Source organism: Apodemus sylvaticus, chromosome 1 (assembly GCF_947179515.1).
Source record: "Apodemus sylvaticus chromosome 1, mApoSyl1.1, whole genome shotgun sequence".
Lineage (NCBI taxonomy): Eukaryota > Metazoa > Chordata > Mammalia > Rodentia > Muridae > Apodemus > Apodemus sylvaticus.
In genome coordinates, this window is record NC_067472.1 from 18,863,613 (window position 1) to 18,880,129 (window position 16,517).

The 16,517-nt window shown below is 41.4% G+C and overlaps 1 protein-coding gene across 1 annotated transcript in view; it reads left to right on the forward strand.

Annotated features, from left to right (window-relative positions):
* The window catches only part of Hpse2 (heparanase 2 (inactive)), a 282,113-nt gene that overhangs the window by 240,127 nt on the left and 25,469 nt on the right, over positions 1 to 16,517 (forward strand). Inside the window, exon 8 of the mRNA XM_052182103.1 lies at positions 16,040 to 16,185. Within this exon, the coding sequence (XP_052038063.1) occupies positions 16,040 to 16,185 (146 nt within the window). The remainder of the gene's footprint in view (positions 1 to 16,039; positions 16,186 to 16,517) is intronic.

Below are 16,517 nucleotides of genomic sequence, written 5' to 3' on the forward strand. Positions count from 1 at the left end.
ATATATATATATATATACACACACACACATACATACATACATACACACAATGGAGTACTATTCAGCCATTAGAAATAATGAATTCATGAAATTCTTAGACAAATGGATGGAGCTGGAGAACATCTTCCTAAATGAGGTAACCCAGTCTCAAAAGATCACTCATGGTATGCACTCACTGATAAGCAGATATTAGCCTAGAAACTTGGAATACACAAGGCATAATCCACATATCAAATGGTGTCCAAGAAGAAGGAAGGAGTGGTCCCCGGCCCTGGAAAAGTTCAGTGCAGCACTGTTTGGGAATACCAGAACAGGGAAGTGGGAAGGGGTGGATGGGGGAACAGGGGGGAGGGAATAGGGCTTATGGGACTTTTGGGGAGTGGGGAGCCAGGAAAGGGGAAATCATTTAAAATGTAAATAAAGAATATATCGAATAAAAAAAATACTTAAAAAAAATAAAAAAATAAAAAATAAAAAGGTGCCTCCTCTGGGGTCCGTGAGCCCTGCTGTGGCCTGGTAGAGCCATGGACAGGTCTGCACTCAGTGCCAGCCTCAGTTCTGCTCTTCATATCAGGGAGGTGCCAGTGCGACCGCACCCTGGACCACAGAGTCAATGACTTCTCTGTAACCACACTTCCGGAGCTTTCCTCTCTGACTTACCTGGAAGACAGTGATTATAAAACCTCCTCTCTAAGCACCTTTGGATTAATTTTTCTACCTTAATCAAGTATTTTTGATGCAGGAAACTTTGGATGTTATATGTAGGCAAGGGCCTTGAGGGGAGGAAAAAAGCTGCTCAGCCAAAGGACCTATACTTCAAGTGACACTTGAACAATGAACCAATTAAGGAAGCAAGTGTAGAATCTCAGGGCTCGAAGGCTCTGCTTAGAAACCTTACTGGATCTGGAGCAACTAAAATCTGAGCTCTTCAAAGTATGAGACTGTTAGTTATGACTGTAGGTTCTATGCATGACAAGTGTGATGGTGGTGATGAGGAACTGATGATGATGATGACAACCTGATGATGGCGGCAGCGGTGGTGGCAGCATCTAGCCAGGATGCCAGCTGATACCTCATCCATCCACATATAGACAAGACATGCCTATGCCCTGTGCTGCCCCTAAGACCTTGAAGCACACGTGTAATTCCATTTAAAAGTTCCACTGTTCCCTCTGGATCTTTATTTTTCTGCCTACTCTTCTATCCCTGTGTTACCCTCCTCTCCCCACACATGTCATCTGCATGTTCTCTCTTCCTTGCTTAGCTGTTAGATTTTCTTATCTACCTTAAACCCTCTTGCCCCATTGTTGGTTCTTTTGAAAATATATTCAAATATGACATATATGCACAGGGTATTTACAGAAAAATCACTATTAATGGCAACATCGTTGAATATTTTAAGACATTAGGCTGCTCCCTTTACATATACTGTCCTGTTAATCTTCAGCCTCATCAGCTTGGCTCAAGTATTATCTTACTTACAGATGAGCACTCCAAGACTCCAGAGTAAAGTGCCTAAAAGGAGACAGTCCTCTCTGGAAAGTGCTGGACTGAACTGGGATGTAAGCCTAACCTCTAGTTACCATTACCCATATCATAGCTTGCTTAGAAGATATCGTCCCGGAGAAGCAAAACCTCAGTAGCCACAGAGGACACCCACCCTGAAAGAGCTTGTGGTCCTCACATCCAATCTCTCCTTGCTGCCTTCCCAAGTCACTTCTGAACAAACCTGGTACAAAGGTGTGAGTCCCATGCAAGAACCTCCCTGACTGTCTCAGCATCGCCCACCTGCCTGCCTTGTGCTCTGGAGGGAGCTAAGTAAACACTCTAGGGCACTAGACTCTAGCGGCGGGAGGTGTTCCCCCGTGCCTTCATCACAATAAGCAAACATTGAAGGAAGAAAATATAAGCAGGAACTGGCTCTCTCTGCCAGTGAGTCAGACATTTCCCAGGCTTCATCAACTGCCTACCACAGTCAGGCAAGGAAAGGTCTTAGTTAGGGTTTGGGAAGATGAAGCTTAGCACAACTGAGTGGCTTGCAGTGAACACAAGTAAGAGAACTGGAGTTTGTATACTGAGTTCTGACTCCAGAGCCCCAGATTCTCTGCCACTGCGGAGAATGGACACAGCAGCCAGAACAAAGTGCTTACAATAGAGAGGCAACTCTATTGTAAGGGCAAAGACTGCAATACAAGCATTTCATGCTTGCAATCTTTATTTGGCTTAGGTAAATGGAAGGGAACATCCTTAAACAAGCAATAATAAAAGAGTAGACATCTTTACATATTATCTTCAAACATGAAATGTTAAGAGACACTTTCTTCCCTCTGCTACACTAAGCAAAAACAGGTCCTCAACTCAGGCTTGTGAGAGCAAACATTCATAGGAGAGTCTAGGATGTTTGAAAAGTGGACACACAGTGTTTTCTCTTTGCCTCTCTGTAGGTCAGTGACTCTCCAAGTAGGGAGGTGAGGATCTGATCTTTCTCCACTGGAGATAATTTGGCATTTTTAATATTACAACTAGGAAATAGGTATACTACTATCCAGTTGGTACAGACCAGTGCACAGCTCAGACCTCAGAGTAAGCATCACCTGGCCCATGTTATCAGTAGTGATGATGACACAAAGGCCATATCTTAGCTCAGGTCCTTATGAGTTTCGAGACCGGATTGCTCCTGTTGTAAGATGATGGGTCTCTGTTTGATATGGTTTGGGTCAGGTGGGGTTGGGTTGGGCTGGGTTTTGAGACAGGATCTCTCACTATATAGACGAAGATGTTTAACCTCAAACTTGGGATCCTCCTGCCTCAGCCCCCATGTTTCACCATGCTGGGCTTGCCCCCTGCATTCTTTGTAACTGTGTTAGAACCAAGAATCTCTCAGGAAATCAAGGAGACTCTGAAATTTGGCAATGCTTGCCTGCCTTCCTGCTGAATTCTGCTTTTAGAATTGAGGATTTTTGGCTGCCTACTCTTTTCCTCTTCACTAAATAATTAATTTTCAAATTTTTCTGAAATGGCTCTTTGTATTTTGGACCCCTTTCCACACAGTGAGGGTTTAGGCAATGACCGTCACACCTGGGGCTCTGGCTCTGCTCAAAATAAAGAGCACAAGGAAGCGCTCGTGCCCTTGGGGTCAGTCCAGGAGGAGGAATGTTTTTGCCAGTGAATTATTCCCGTCCATTTTACTGAGTCTCACAGAGGCCTCCCTTCAGAAGAGGGAAAAGAATGGCGCTGCCTTGTAGCTGGAAGCAGCAGTGGTTCTGAAAGTGAAAAGAAGTCTGAGTGAAATCACAAATTCACTAAATAAGACGTTTCCTTTGGGAAGTTCAGTTATTTCATTGAGTAGGCCGTCACTTCTTAATCCTAAAAAATAATTCTTATTTATAATTTGGGAATCATTAATAAGAAACTTTATCTGCTTGATTTCATGCATGCACTCATTCAACATTTATAAGACATGGAGGGTGTCTGAGCATTGGGTTTTCAGCTAGGACTACAATTCATCAGTTAGATAAACTACTTTTTGTCTCCTGGCCTTGTTATCCTTGTCTATTAAAAAGAGCAAATCGTTGTGATTGTTTCCAGAACTCTCTGGAAGAATTTGTGTAAAGATTTTGTGAGCATTCACAAAATAGACTCTATGGAGAGAACTACAGACTTCCACTAAGTGAAATACAAAAGAAATCCAGCCTTAGCTTAGACATTGATGGGGCATCCCTGTCAGTTCTAGGCGATAGTCTCACAGCAGGCTTCCTGGTCCTCTGGCTCTTATAATCTTTCTGCCCCCTTTTCCATAATGTTTACTGAACTTTAGGTTCAAGAGTTGTATTGGTGATGTATCCATTGGAGCTGGACTCCTGGTGCATTGATCTATGCATTGTATTCAGTTGTGGTGGTTTCCTATAATGGTCTTCATTACTGTAAAACAAAGTTTCTTTGACAAGGGATGAAAGCTACACTTATCAGTGGAAGGATGAAGTTTAAAATAAAGCTAGTTATTTGCTGGTCTAGTAAAGTAGCAGCAGTAGGTTCTCCCCTAAGATCTATGACCTCACTAGCCCCAGGTACTTAGGTTTCTAGTACCAAGCATGCTTTCCTTTCTGTTGAGTTGGCCTAAGTCCTATTAGACAGCTGTTGGTTGCCTCCAAGACATGAGTGCCACTACTACACCTTTGGTATCTTGCAGTACTAGACAGTGTTATGACTTATACTTGTCACAGGTGGATAAAACTATTGCTTGTCCCCCTGGGCAGCTAACATACTACTTTCTGGTATTGTGGAAGCTAGATCACGGGAAGGAGGCTTTAGGTTATATTTAACTTGAACTATCTGAGTCCTATGTCCTATATGTGCAGTGTCTTCATCAATGAAGACTTACCTTTGGACTCTGAGTGGCAGCCAAGGGAAGTGGCAATGGCTTATATTGTTTTGGGATTCTCTGGACTACTTTTGGGAATGGTTGAACGATGACCAACAACTCAAAGGGAGGGTTCTCATGCCTGATTCTTTTGTCGGGTAGTCTATGAATTATGGGGAACATTTTCAGCCCTAATGTCATAACTTTATGGTGTGTGTGGGGACATGTGCATGTGTGTATGGTGTGTGTGTGTGTGTGTGTGTGTGTGTGTGTGTGATTATATATATTGTATATGATTTTAGGTAAATATAAATAATATAATTCCTTGAGGTTTGTCAAATAACCTTAGTGTTATTTGTCCCTCCTCCATCCTATATTGACCTCTTCCATCTTCCTCAGTTAGATCCTCCTCCCCGTTTTCCCATTTCCCCCTTCATATCATCTGTATCCTGCTAGTCCTCTTTTAAGTCCCTATCAGACTTGGTTTCTGAAGTTGCTGTATTACATACTCACACATGAAGATATGGAGCGAGGAACTATAGATGAGAGAGAATGTACTACATTTGTCTTTCTGGGTCTGTGTTACCTTAGACAATATGATCTTCTCTGAATAATTCATGGTTTTATTTTCTTTACAATGAAATAGTACTCCATGACGCATATGTACTGCATTTTCATTGTACATTCACCTATCACAGGACATATAGGTTGATTCTGTGTCCTAGCTGTTGTGACTACAATGGCAGTGAGCACAGCTGAGCAAGTTTGTCCAGAGTAGGACATATGTCAAGGAATAGAATAGCTGGGTCACCTGGTGAATGTATTTCTCAAGTGGCTGCACCAATTTGCACTCCCACCAACAGTTAATGAGGATTCTCCTTTACCTACATACAGTAATTTTTGCCAGTTGTTTGGTTGATCTTACCATACTGACTGGGGTGAGATGAAATCTCAAAGTTGTTTTAATTTTAATTTCTCCAATTTATCAAGGTCTATGAAACATTTTTGAAGTATTTTTATCTATTTTCTTTCTTCTATTGAGAACTATCTATTTAGATCCATAGTCCATTTTTATTTATTAATTTATTCACTTTACATCCTGACTACAGGCCTCTCCTCACATAACACTACCCTCAGAGGAGGAACCCTCCCCATGAGTACCAACCTGCCTTGGCATTTCAAGTCACAGCAGGACCAAGTGTTTCCTCTTCCATTGAGGCCAGACAAAGCAGAACAGCTAGGGGAAGGGGATCCTAGGCAGGCAACATGGCCAGCAACAGTCTCTCATCCTCATTCCAGTTGTTAGGAGACCCACAAGAAGACCAAGCTACACAACTGCTACAAATGTGTAGGGAGCATAGGTCCAGCCCCTGCATGCTCTTTAGTTGGTAGTTCATTCTCTATGAACCTCCATGGGCCCAGGTTAGTTGACTCTGTAGATCTTCTTGTGGTGCCCTTGACCTCCTCAGCCAGCTCCTTCAACCCTTCTCTTCACTCTTCCACAAGTCTCCCAGAGCTCTGCCTAATGTTTGACTGTGGGCCTCTGTATCTGTTTCCATCAGCTGCAGGATGAAGCCTCTCAGGAGGCAGTTATGCTAGGCTCCTGTCTGCAAGCATAACAGAGTATCTCTAATAGTGTCAGAGGTTGCCTCTCTCACATGGGGTGGGTCTAGCCCATCTTTTAATTGGGTCATTTTCTCCTGGATTCCTTGTTGAGTTCTTTGTTTATTTTCCTTTTACTCCCCTGTCAGAAGTATTCTTTCAAAAAAAAAATCCCTCCAGTCCTATTATAGGAGAGGTTTATCATGTTCATTAGACCACAGAGACAGTCTTCCCTTGTATGATTATTCTGTTCCTTCTAAATCTCTAATGAACATAATTTAAAATCCTTTAGTATTCTTCCAAAGTGTTATTTTTAGGAACTATGAAATATCCATAGCTGAATCTGTCATAATTCATCTCTTGTTAACTTATTGAGGCTTTCAGGTTTGAATCTCATTGACTCTTCAGCCAATTAAGGTTCTGTGATGATAATGAGGAAAAGATAGGAAATCTTTTTAGTGTTTATATTATTTTTAATTGTTGGCAGCGGTGGAAGCAGGTGGCGAGGGGGGTTAGGGTATGGGCATGTGCCTGTGCATGGCCAGAGACTTCAGATCACCAGGTGTTACAAGTGTTTGTGAGCTGGACCAGAGTGTAACTTAGCTCCCGAATCACTGAGAAGAAGAGAGATTAAGTAGAGAAGGAAAGCTGAGGCACCCTGGGGTCTAATGACAGTACCCATGAGTGGCGTGGCTGCATAGAAAGGGCTTCTCCAGACCCTTGGTCACATAACCGTTTGTTCACTCCACTCAGTTTTCAGGTTCCCTGAAAAAAAAGTGTCCAACTGGCTCAATATTGTCACCTACCGCAAAGGAGATCCAATTAAGAGTGCACAATCACAGCTGATTTGTCATCTGAAAGAAAATCCGGTGCTGCAGCCAGCAGGGGCAGATGTTATGTGCACATCAGCGAAGTCGCTGCAGCAGTCTCACAGATGAATGTTTGCACATATGTGTGATCCTTGCTTAGGAATAAATTGTGAGATGTAGAATTATTGAATCTAATGTAGATATTAACTTCTTAAACAGCAGGATGTTTTATTGGCATCCTAGATCTTAGACTAATCTGCCTATCCAAGTTCCTGAAACAAAAATAGTTCAAAAAGCATTTTTGCCTCAACTAACTCACCCATTACGTGTTCTCTGGGCAATTTTGCAATAAAATTACTAGTTCTATCTTTGGATCTTTGGATCCAGAGTAGACAGTGTCTCACCTGCCTTCATCCAATAAACATAAAACCCAAAATTTGGAACATAAAAGGCAAAATATAAAAGAATAGGAAGAAGGATTAAGAGCCCCAAAGGGGACAGGGACTCCACAGGAAGACCAGCACAGTCAACTCACCTGAACCCTTGGGGCTCTCAGACTGAACCACCAAGCACAGAGCCTGGACCTAGGTTTCCCTCACGTATGTAGCATATTGCATCTTGTTCTTCATATGGGTCCTGAACAACTGGAGTGGGGGCCTCCCGAAAGCTGTTGTTTGTACATGGGATATGTTCTTCCTGCTGGGCTGCATTATCTGGCCTCAATGGGAGAGGAAGTGCCTAGCCTGGCAAAAACTTGAAGTGTAGGGGGGGGGGGAATCCCCTCACCTACTCAGAGGAGAAGGGAGGGGGGATGGAGGAATGATTGTGGGAGGGGTGACCACAGGAGGGGTCAGTGATCAGGATGTAAAGTGAATAAGTAAAAAAAAAAAAGAAATTAAAATTTTAAAATAAGACAAGATAGAAAGGGTCTAGTTTATACTGAAACAATAAATCTTCCTTCTCTAGCCCATCCAATAACTCTGAGCAATATCACTGGGTCAGAGAGAATTTCTTTTCCTCCAGAAAAGAAAAAATGCTCAAAGCACACTTCCATCATGTGGAATTTTCTGGATGTGGCCTACAGCTTCCTCTTTCAATAAGATACAAGAATGGGGTCCTTTCCCTTGTGTGGATATATTTTTGCCTGTTTGTTCCTGGTAAAATCTGGCATCACCAAGCTTTGTTGCATCATGGGTGGATTAGAAGGAGATGGGATTATGCAGAGAAGGGAAACATTGCTATTGTTGCCAAGCAACCAGTTGCCATCCCATCTTCCAGAGTCTTAAATGTGAATGTTTCAAAACCATGAGTCTTCTTCCATACTTACTTCATGTATCCAACCAGTCATCCTGTCCTATCAGTGTTACTGTATCCAAAATATATCTCATGTTACTCTTCACTAATATAATTTACTTAACCAAACCATGATCACCTTTCTTATAAATTAACTCCTTAGTGGTTTTCTTCAATCTACTTTCTTAACAGTTGTAAAAGCCAACCTGATGACTATAAACTAAATGATGTCACTGTCTCTGCTTCAGTCCATAATAGTAATAATAACCTTTTCATTTATTTTAAGGTGACACCTAAAACTCTAAGGGTCTTGAGAGCTGGCTCTGCCATCCTCTTTTTGGCCCACCCTGGCCTTAGTGTTTGCAAGGCCAGCGAGGCTGTGACACACTGACTCCTTCCTATCCCAGGGTCTTTGAGCTCTCTTCCCCTCACTTCTTCAAGCCTTAACTCCCACTCTGTGGGAGGTTCTGCTGCTGCTCTTGGCTGGATCAGATGCTTTGCTATAGGAGCTCACTGACTGCTGTTCTCCTCTTGCAAATATTTCTATCAGAGCGAGGCCATTAGTTATCCTGAGCTTCCCCCACATGGCGAGGCCTTAAACACAGTGGGTATTCATTCCGCAGCTGAACCTCAGCGCCTCTCCCTGGCACTGGGCTGTAGGGATTGCTTTGGTAGTTTCAGACCTCAAGGATACAGCTCAGTAGTCAATCTAGTAAGCTCTACAGTCCTCTGTCAGTTTCCCTTTGCCTATTTGTTTTGGTTCAACTCATTCCATACACTTCCTTGTCTTCCCTTCAGACAACAATTGACTTTTTGACAAATACTGAGTGAAAGAGAAAGATTTAAAACCCCTGTCACTGTAGTGTCACCTGCTATTAGTTTTCCATCCCCAGCCAATAAACGGACACAATTTTTCTTCAGCTTCTCATGCCTGATACATTTAAAGAATGTCTGTGTCTTTCTTTGTCCCTTGGACGCTGTAATGCATTCCTTCCTTTGGAAATTTCTCACTGTTGACATAAAAGGTCATAGAATTTTCTTTGCCCATTAATGACTCTTACTGTCTGGAAACTTGTGCAGTGTTCTTTCATCCAGTGTCTTTGTTGTTAGTTTTTATAAATATATGTGTTTATGTGTGTATATTTATTATTTTCTTTGATATGCACAGTTGTAAATATTCTGTTTTTTCATGTTATTCCCTTAAGAATTTATCTGGAATCATCACATTCATATATATTTATTGTGATTAATTAGATAAATAGAACATATTCATTTAAGAGAAGGAAAGGGAGGAAGGAGAAAGAGACAGGGAGGGAAAACACATTTGATTCTATGGAAAAGTAATTTTCACAAGGGAACAGTGAGGGCAGAAAGGTGAAGAGGGAAGGAGAGAGATGGGGAGAAGGGGGAGAGATGAGGAGGGAAAGAGATGGGAGAGAGATGGGGGGAAGAGAGGGAGGAAAGAGATCCAATGGGGTTGGTTTTTGTTTGTTCTGTTTGATTTTTGTGTGTCTCTCTGTTTGTTTGTCTGTCTGTCTGTTCATTTGTTTTAGGGGTGAGCTAGGTAGGGGGAAGGAAAGGCAGTCTGAAAAGGGGGAAAGGTTCATGATGAGAGTTCCAACCTTCAACCGACATGCCAGTCACAGTCCTCCATTCTCCCAAGTGATCAACAGCACTGTAACCTTGGAGATGATCAGTGGCACTGTAACCTTGGAGATGATCAGTGGCACAGTAACCTTGGAGATGATCAGTGGCACAGTAACCTTGGAGATGATCACTGGCACTGTAACCTTGGAGATGATCAGTGGCACTGTAACCTTGGAGATGATTGGCATCACTATAATGTATCCCTTTTGCAGCAAAACAGTTCAGAGATGGAAGACTATTGCCAAGCCTTTCTGTCTCAAGAAATCTCAGATAACAACCCATTTGTGAGATTTTATTTGTTGTATTTTTATATAGTATCTAATACATTATTTACCACATACAAAAATCATGCCTGTGTGTGACTTTCAGGAGAAAACAATGTAAACCGTTATTGTGAGTCCACCATCCAGACAACCAAGCAGAGTTCCCACCACCAGGCTGAGTGACTCCACTTTGCTATTTCCCTGGCTCTTCCTGTCCTACCCAAGGGCACCAGTATATGGTCTCAGCCTATTGTACGTGTGTGAGTGCATGTGCGTGTGTGTCTGTGGCGTGTGTGTCTGTGGCGTGTGTGTCTGTGTGTGTGTGTGTGTGTGTGTGTGTGTACTGCATATGTAGCAATACCATTTTAGAACTCACCAAATAGTAGCCTTCAGTGTGTGAGAAAATCCTTGGCCATTGTCAGGGCCACGTTGCCCTTTCCCAGGACACGTTGCCCTTGAGTTGGGCTCAGGATGGAAAATGAAGATGTTGGCAGTATTGCGCTGTTGTAGAAGTGAAAGTGAAGAGCTCCTTCAGAAAGGACATCAAAGGGATGGACAGACGGAAGGAAAGTGCCTTCTCTACAGATGGAAACTCGGTGAATCTGCCAGCAGCAAGTCTGAGGCCTAGCACTGAAGTCCCCTGTTGCTAGGCTTGCACCTGGCCATCATCACCACATCACTTGGAAAAACATTTTTTAATTTCATGCTCTGAAGTTCAGAAGCTTCCATGTATTCCCAATATATTTTTATTATAAAAGATAGAAATAATCTAGTAGAAAAAAATCATGCAATTATGAACAACTTCATCTTCAGAGTAGACAGAAATATAGGAAGAGAGAGACCACCCAAAAGTTGTTTGTTAGCCCCTGTCATACCTATGGATTAAAAAATTTTAATACCGTAAAATGTAAACTTTCCTCTTTAGATTTATGAATGTGTTGTAATTCCAAAGTCTTAACAGATTTGATTTAGGTATCAACTAATCTAATCCTAAAATGTCTCTGTCTGCGCAAAGCCCCACAATAAAACAAGCTCGTCCTGAGAATGGGAGAGAATGACTTGCTCTACCAGATTTCAAGCTGGAATGTAGAACAGTGGTCATTAAAACAGTGTGGTAGGATTGCAAGGCAGGAACCACACGTTTACATATACAGTGATCCCTGGCACAGACTCAGCCTGAAACAACTTAAACAACAAACACTAGCAAAGTGTAATAGGAAGGGAGAAATTTGATTTCTAGAGGTTGCAATATTGTTAGATTCAGGGTTTAAAACAAAATCACAGGTGTAAAAGAAACGGTGGCATATGATACATTTAAAAAGCAAATCAGTAAAAAGTGTCCCTGAAGAAGAGCTAAGGACAGTTCTCCTAAAGATTCTACCACCCTAAAGCTCCTAAAAAATGATCTTTTTTTGTTTGTTTTTGTTTTTGTTTTTGTTTTTGTTTTTTTTCATTCTTTTTTTTATTCGATATAATTTATTTACATTTCAAATGATTTCCCCTTTTCTAGCCCCCCCCACTCCCCGAAAGTCCCGTAAGCCCCCTTCTCTTCCCCTGTCCTCCCTCCCACCCCTTCCCACTTCCCCGTTCTGGTTTTGCCAAATACTGTTTCACTGAGTCTTTCCAGAACCAGGGACCACTCCTGCTTTCTTCTTGTATCTCATTTGATGTGTGGATTATGTTTTGGGTATTCCAGTTTTCTAGGTTAATAACCACTTATTAGTGAGTGCATACCATGATTCACCTTTTGAGTCTGGGTTACCTCACTTAGTATGATGTTCTCTAGCTCCATCCATTTGCCTAAGAATTTCATGAATTCATTGTTTCTAATGGCTGAATAGTACTCCATTGTGTAGATATACCACATTTTTTGTATCCACTCTTCTGTTGAGGGATACCTGGGTTCTTTCCAGCATCTGGCAATTATAAATAGGGCTGCTATGAACATAGTAGAGCATGTATCCTTATTACATGGTGGGGAATCCTCTGGGTATATGCCCAGGAGTGGTATAGCAGGATCTTCTGGAAGTGAGGTGCCCAGTTTTCGGAGGAACCGCCAGACTGCTTTCCAGAGTGGTTGTACCAATTTGCAACCCCACCAGCAGTGGAGGAGTGTTCCTCTTTCTCTGCACCCTCTCCAACACCTGCTGTCTCCTGAATTTTTAATCTTAGCCATTCTGACTGGTGTAAGATGAAATCTCAGGGTTGTTTTGATTTGCATTTCCCTAATGACTAATGAAGTTGAGCATTTTTTAAGATGCTTCTCCGCCATCCGAAGTTCTTCAGGTGAGAATTCTTTGTTTAACTCTGTACCCCATTTTTTAATAGGGTTGTTCGGTTTTCTGGAGTCTAACTTCTTGAGTTCTTTATATATATTGGATATTAGCCCTCTATCTGATGTAGGATTGGTGAAGATCTTTTCCCAATTTGTTGGTTGCTGATCTGTCCTCTTGATGGTGTCCTTTGCCTTACAGAAACTCTGTAACCTTATGAGGTCCCAGTGGCCTTCCTATACTCAAAGGATAAGCAGGCTGAGAAAGAAATTAGGGAAATGACCCCCTTCACAATAGCCACAAACAGTATAAAGTATCTTGGGGTGACTCTTACCAAACATGCGAAAGATCTGTATGACAAGAACTTCAAGACTCTGAAGAAGGAAATGGAAGAAGACCTCAAAAAATGGGAAAACCTCCCATGCTCATGGATCGGTAGAATCAATATAGTTAAAATGGCCATTTTGCCTAAAGCACTATACAGATTCAATGCAATACCCATCAAAATCCCAACTCAATTCTTCACAGAGTTAGAAAGAGCAATTATCAAATTCATCTGGAACAACAAAAAACCCAGGATAGCTAAAACTATTCTCAGCAACAAAAGAAAATCTGGGGGAATCAGTATCCCTGACCTCAAGCAATACTACAGAGCAATAGTGTTAAAAACTGCATGGTATTGGTACAGTGACAGGCAGGAGGATCAATGGAACAGGATTGAAGATCCAGAAATGAACCCACACACCTATGGCCACTTGATCCTCGACAAAGAGGCTGAAAACATCCAATGGAAAAAAGATAGCCTTTTCAACAAATGGTGCTGGTTCAACTGGAGGTCAGCATGCAGAAGAATGTGAATTGATCCATCCTTGTCTCCTTGTACTAAGCTCAAATCCAAATGGATCAAGGACCTCCACATAAAGCCAGACACTCTGAAGCTAATAGAAAAGAAACTGGGGAAGACCCTTGAGGACATCGGTACAGGGAGAAAGTTTCTGAACAGAACACTAAAAAATGATCTTAAGAAAGTCAAGAACTAGATATAGTAACAAAACAGATGGATCAATAAATCCAAAGTCCAAAAGGAGGCCAAGCAGAAAAGCCTGAAAAGCTGGTTTTGAAAAGCACAATCATTGAAGTGATTCAATACATGAAAATTTAACTATATAATAAACCCCCATATACTTAAGAAGAGACCATAATAGTATGTGGGCAGAATTGGTGGAGCTGAACGGAGAAGCAGACAGTTACAGCAGAAGATGTCTGTGCTTTATTCATAACAGAGGACATCTAAAGAGAAGATCAGTGAGGGAACAGAAGGCCCAAAGCACAATAGATGAAGTAGGTCAAACAGCAGCAGACACATCGTCCTCATTACACCTGGGACAGCAGACACATCGTCCTCATTACATCTGGGGCATTTTTCAAAATACATGAAGCCACAAGTTAAATCAAACCTGATATGTACATAGACTAGAACATGACTCAACCTTAGAAAGAATGGAGATTAGAATGCGTACAACATAGATGAGACTTTTGGTTATTATGCTATATGAAATAAGTCAGTCATCCAAGGAAAAATTTATGAGATGCACAGAAAGCAGTGGAATAGTGATCACTAGGAGTGGGGGAGCGGGGAATGGAGGTAAAGTCTAATGGGTGAGGTTCCATTTTACAGCATGAAAAGAGATGTGGAGACGACTTGTAGGCTGTGTTATATGATGCTATGAATGCATTTAACTCCTAAGCTATTCATTTCTCACTGGCTAAGATATAAATTTCTACGTGGATTTTTCCATGCTAAGCTGAAGAAAAGGCTGTAGTTACTAGAAATAAGTGTCATCTTCTTTAGCCCATCCATCACAAACTCCTCAGAGACTAATCCAGGGTCCTCAAAGTCTTGCTTGGAGATGGTGTGGCATTTAGCTACCCCACAATACAAAAAGACTACCTAGGATGGCTTGCTATGATTTTAACTTTATCATTAATAATGAGGAAGAATACTTAGGTTGATATTTCATAAAGTATATGTTCTACCTTTACATGTATTTTGAGATTAAGCAATATTTTTCCTAAATGTTGCTTTTTGCTAAGGTTATATTTTACTTTAGTTGAAAATCTTACCTTAGTTGAAAATTGTCATAACACAACATAGCCATGCCTAAATGCAAAATTGAGAGCAAAGTTATTTAGCTTTTTCAGATTTTCTGAATAAAAAGCCAAGTGTTTGTGATAAACCATTGGATGAAGAGTAATTTTTTAAAAGGAACAAATTGGGTTGGAATTGGAAAAACAGTGTGCTGTGTTCTGAATGCTCTGGCCTGTAAGAATCGTAAGTTCCATCACAGTCTGCAGTTGCTGGCTATACTGAAACTAAGGGTCACTTCCAGAGTCAGTGTCCACAGACCGTTTGCCAGTAAGCTTCCTTGTACCTTAATACAATGTAACTTTCTATTTCTCAGACTAAGTGTTGCACTGATGTTGGAGGAAAATATACCCCTATTTTTGTGTGTGGGCCACCACTGACTTAATTTTGTGACCTAAAATGTACCTAAACTTTCTGAGCCCAATTTTAGATCTATAAAATAGAAAACATCTCCAACCAGAAGAGAGATCATATCATACCAAGCTATTAGTAGCCAATTTACAGTTTAGAAATTAAAAATTATTGATGTAATTAAAAAATTTCAAACATTTACATTTTAAGTACTAAGAGACTTTACTTAACAGGCATTCTATGGCCACATAAAAATAATTAAGTTAAACAGTTGGGCAAGGCTTAAAGCCTGCTATCAGGGCAGATACAGAACTATTCTGGTGACAAAGGTTCTTTGAGATATTTGTTCTGATTTATAAAATTTACCAGATATTTTTAGGCTACTGATATAATAAATGATCACACAGTTTAAACACACACACACACACACACTACCCCAAGAGCCTTCTATCTGGAAAGATGAACACAGTGAAGACCACTTGATACCTTTAACACTAAAGAGTCTACCCTGAATTCCAGAGTTTGTAGTGGTCTTACATGGATGGGTTATAAACACTGAGATCACAAACCAGCAGCTAATGTTAAGAGTTTACACAATGCAAATGTCAGTTACATATTGTATCAAGTACAAACACAAGATGTGGTAACAGCAAATACAACCAAAAGTAAGATGGTGATAGGCAGACTTTGGTAAGCTCAGACACATATTAGATACAGAGTGGATATTTATTGATTAGTTATAAATTCTCTTTAGGAACATTCTTTTTATCACCAAATATAGAAACTAACCAGGAATTAGAACTCTGTGCAAACTTTATTCTGACTGTTTCTCTGGCTCTGGAATGGAGACCTCAGCATGGGCTCCTACTGGAGACGCTTCATCTCCCGCATCTTGTAACAGTCCTCAAGGGTAGCGTTTGGAGAATGATATTTTATATTCTTTTATTGGTGACATCCTAAGAATTAGAAATCCCATTCTCCAACTTCAAACAAACCACAAACCAGCATGAAAATGAAGCCACAGGAAGCAAATTTGGAAATGTAAATCTGAGAACTTGATTCATTTGTTCATGTGCTGCTCTGAGTGCACCTCAGTGACCTCTTCCCCACTTAGTCAGTGAAAAGATTGTGTTAGAAAAGCCTCGCTTCATCCTCAGCCGGCAGCCAGCTCCTCAGGAGGGCAGCCATACTATAGTCCTGGCAGGAAGTAGTTTCTGACCTGTGTTTTGTTATGTTTTCTCTATGACCTGAATGTGCATCATCTCCCTGACTCTCCACCTCTCTATTCCCCTCAGGACTATTGGCTGTCTCTCCTTTACAAGCGTCTGATTGGCCCCAAAGTCCTGGCAGTGCACGTAGCTGGGCTCCAGCGGAAGCCTCGACCAGGAAGAGTCATCCGAGACAAACTGAGAATCTATGCTCACTGCACAAACCACCACAAGTAAGTCTTCACACGAACAGTGGGAGCAGAAGGTCACCCAATAGCAGCCCCTCTCAGAAAGCTGGGGTACTGGGACCCTTCAAAGGCCACAGTGGTTCCTTGTCATAATTGAATATTGCCTCTGTGGTCACCATTCTCTCTGCAGGTTGAGGAGGGTCGATAGCTCTTTGTCAAGTGAGCCTTTCATCTCTAGGATTTACTCAGGAAGACTGAACATTGTTCAGTCTCTTCCTCAAGCAACAAATGTTTATTTGGCACTTTGGCTGCGCCAGTTGATGTAATGCCCGGGAAGAGTTTGTGTGCATGAGCCTGAGCTAAGACAAGAGGCTGAG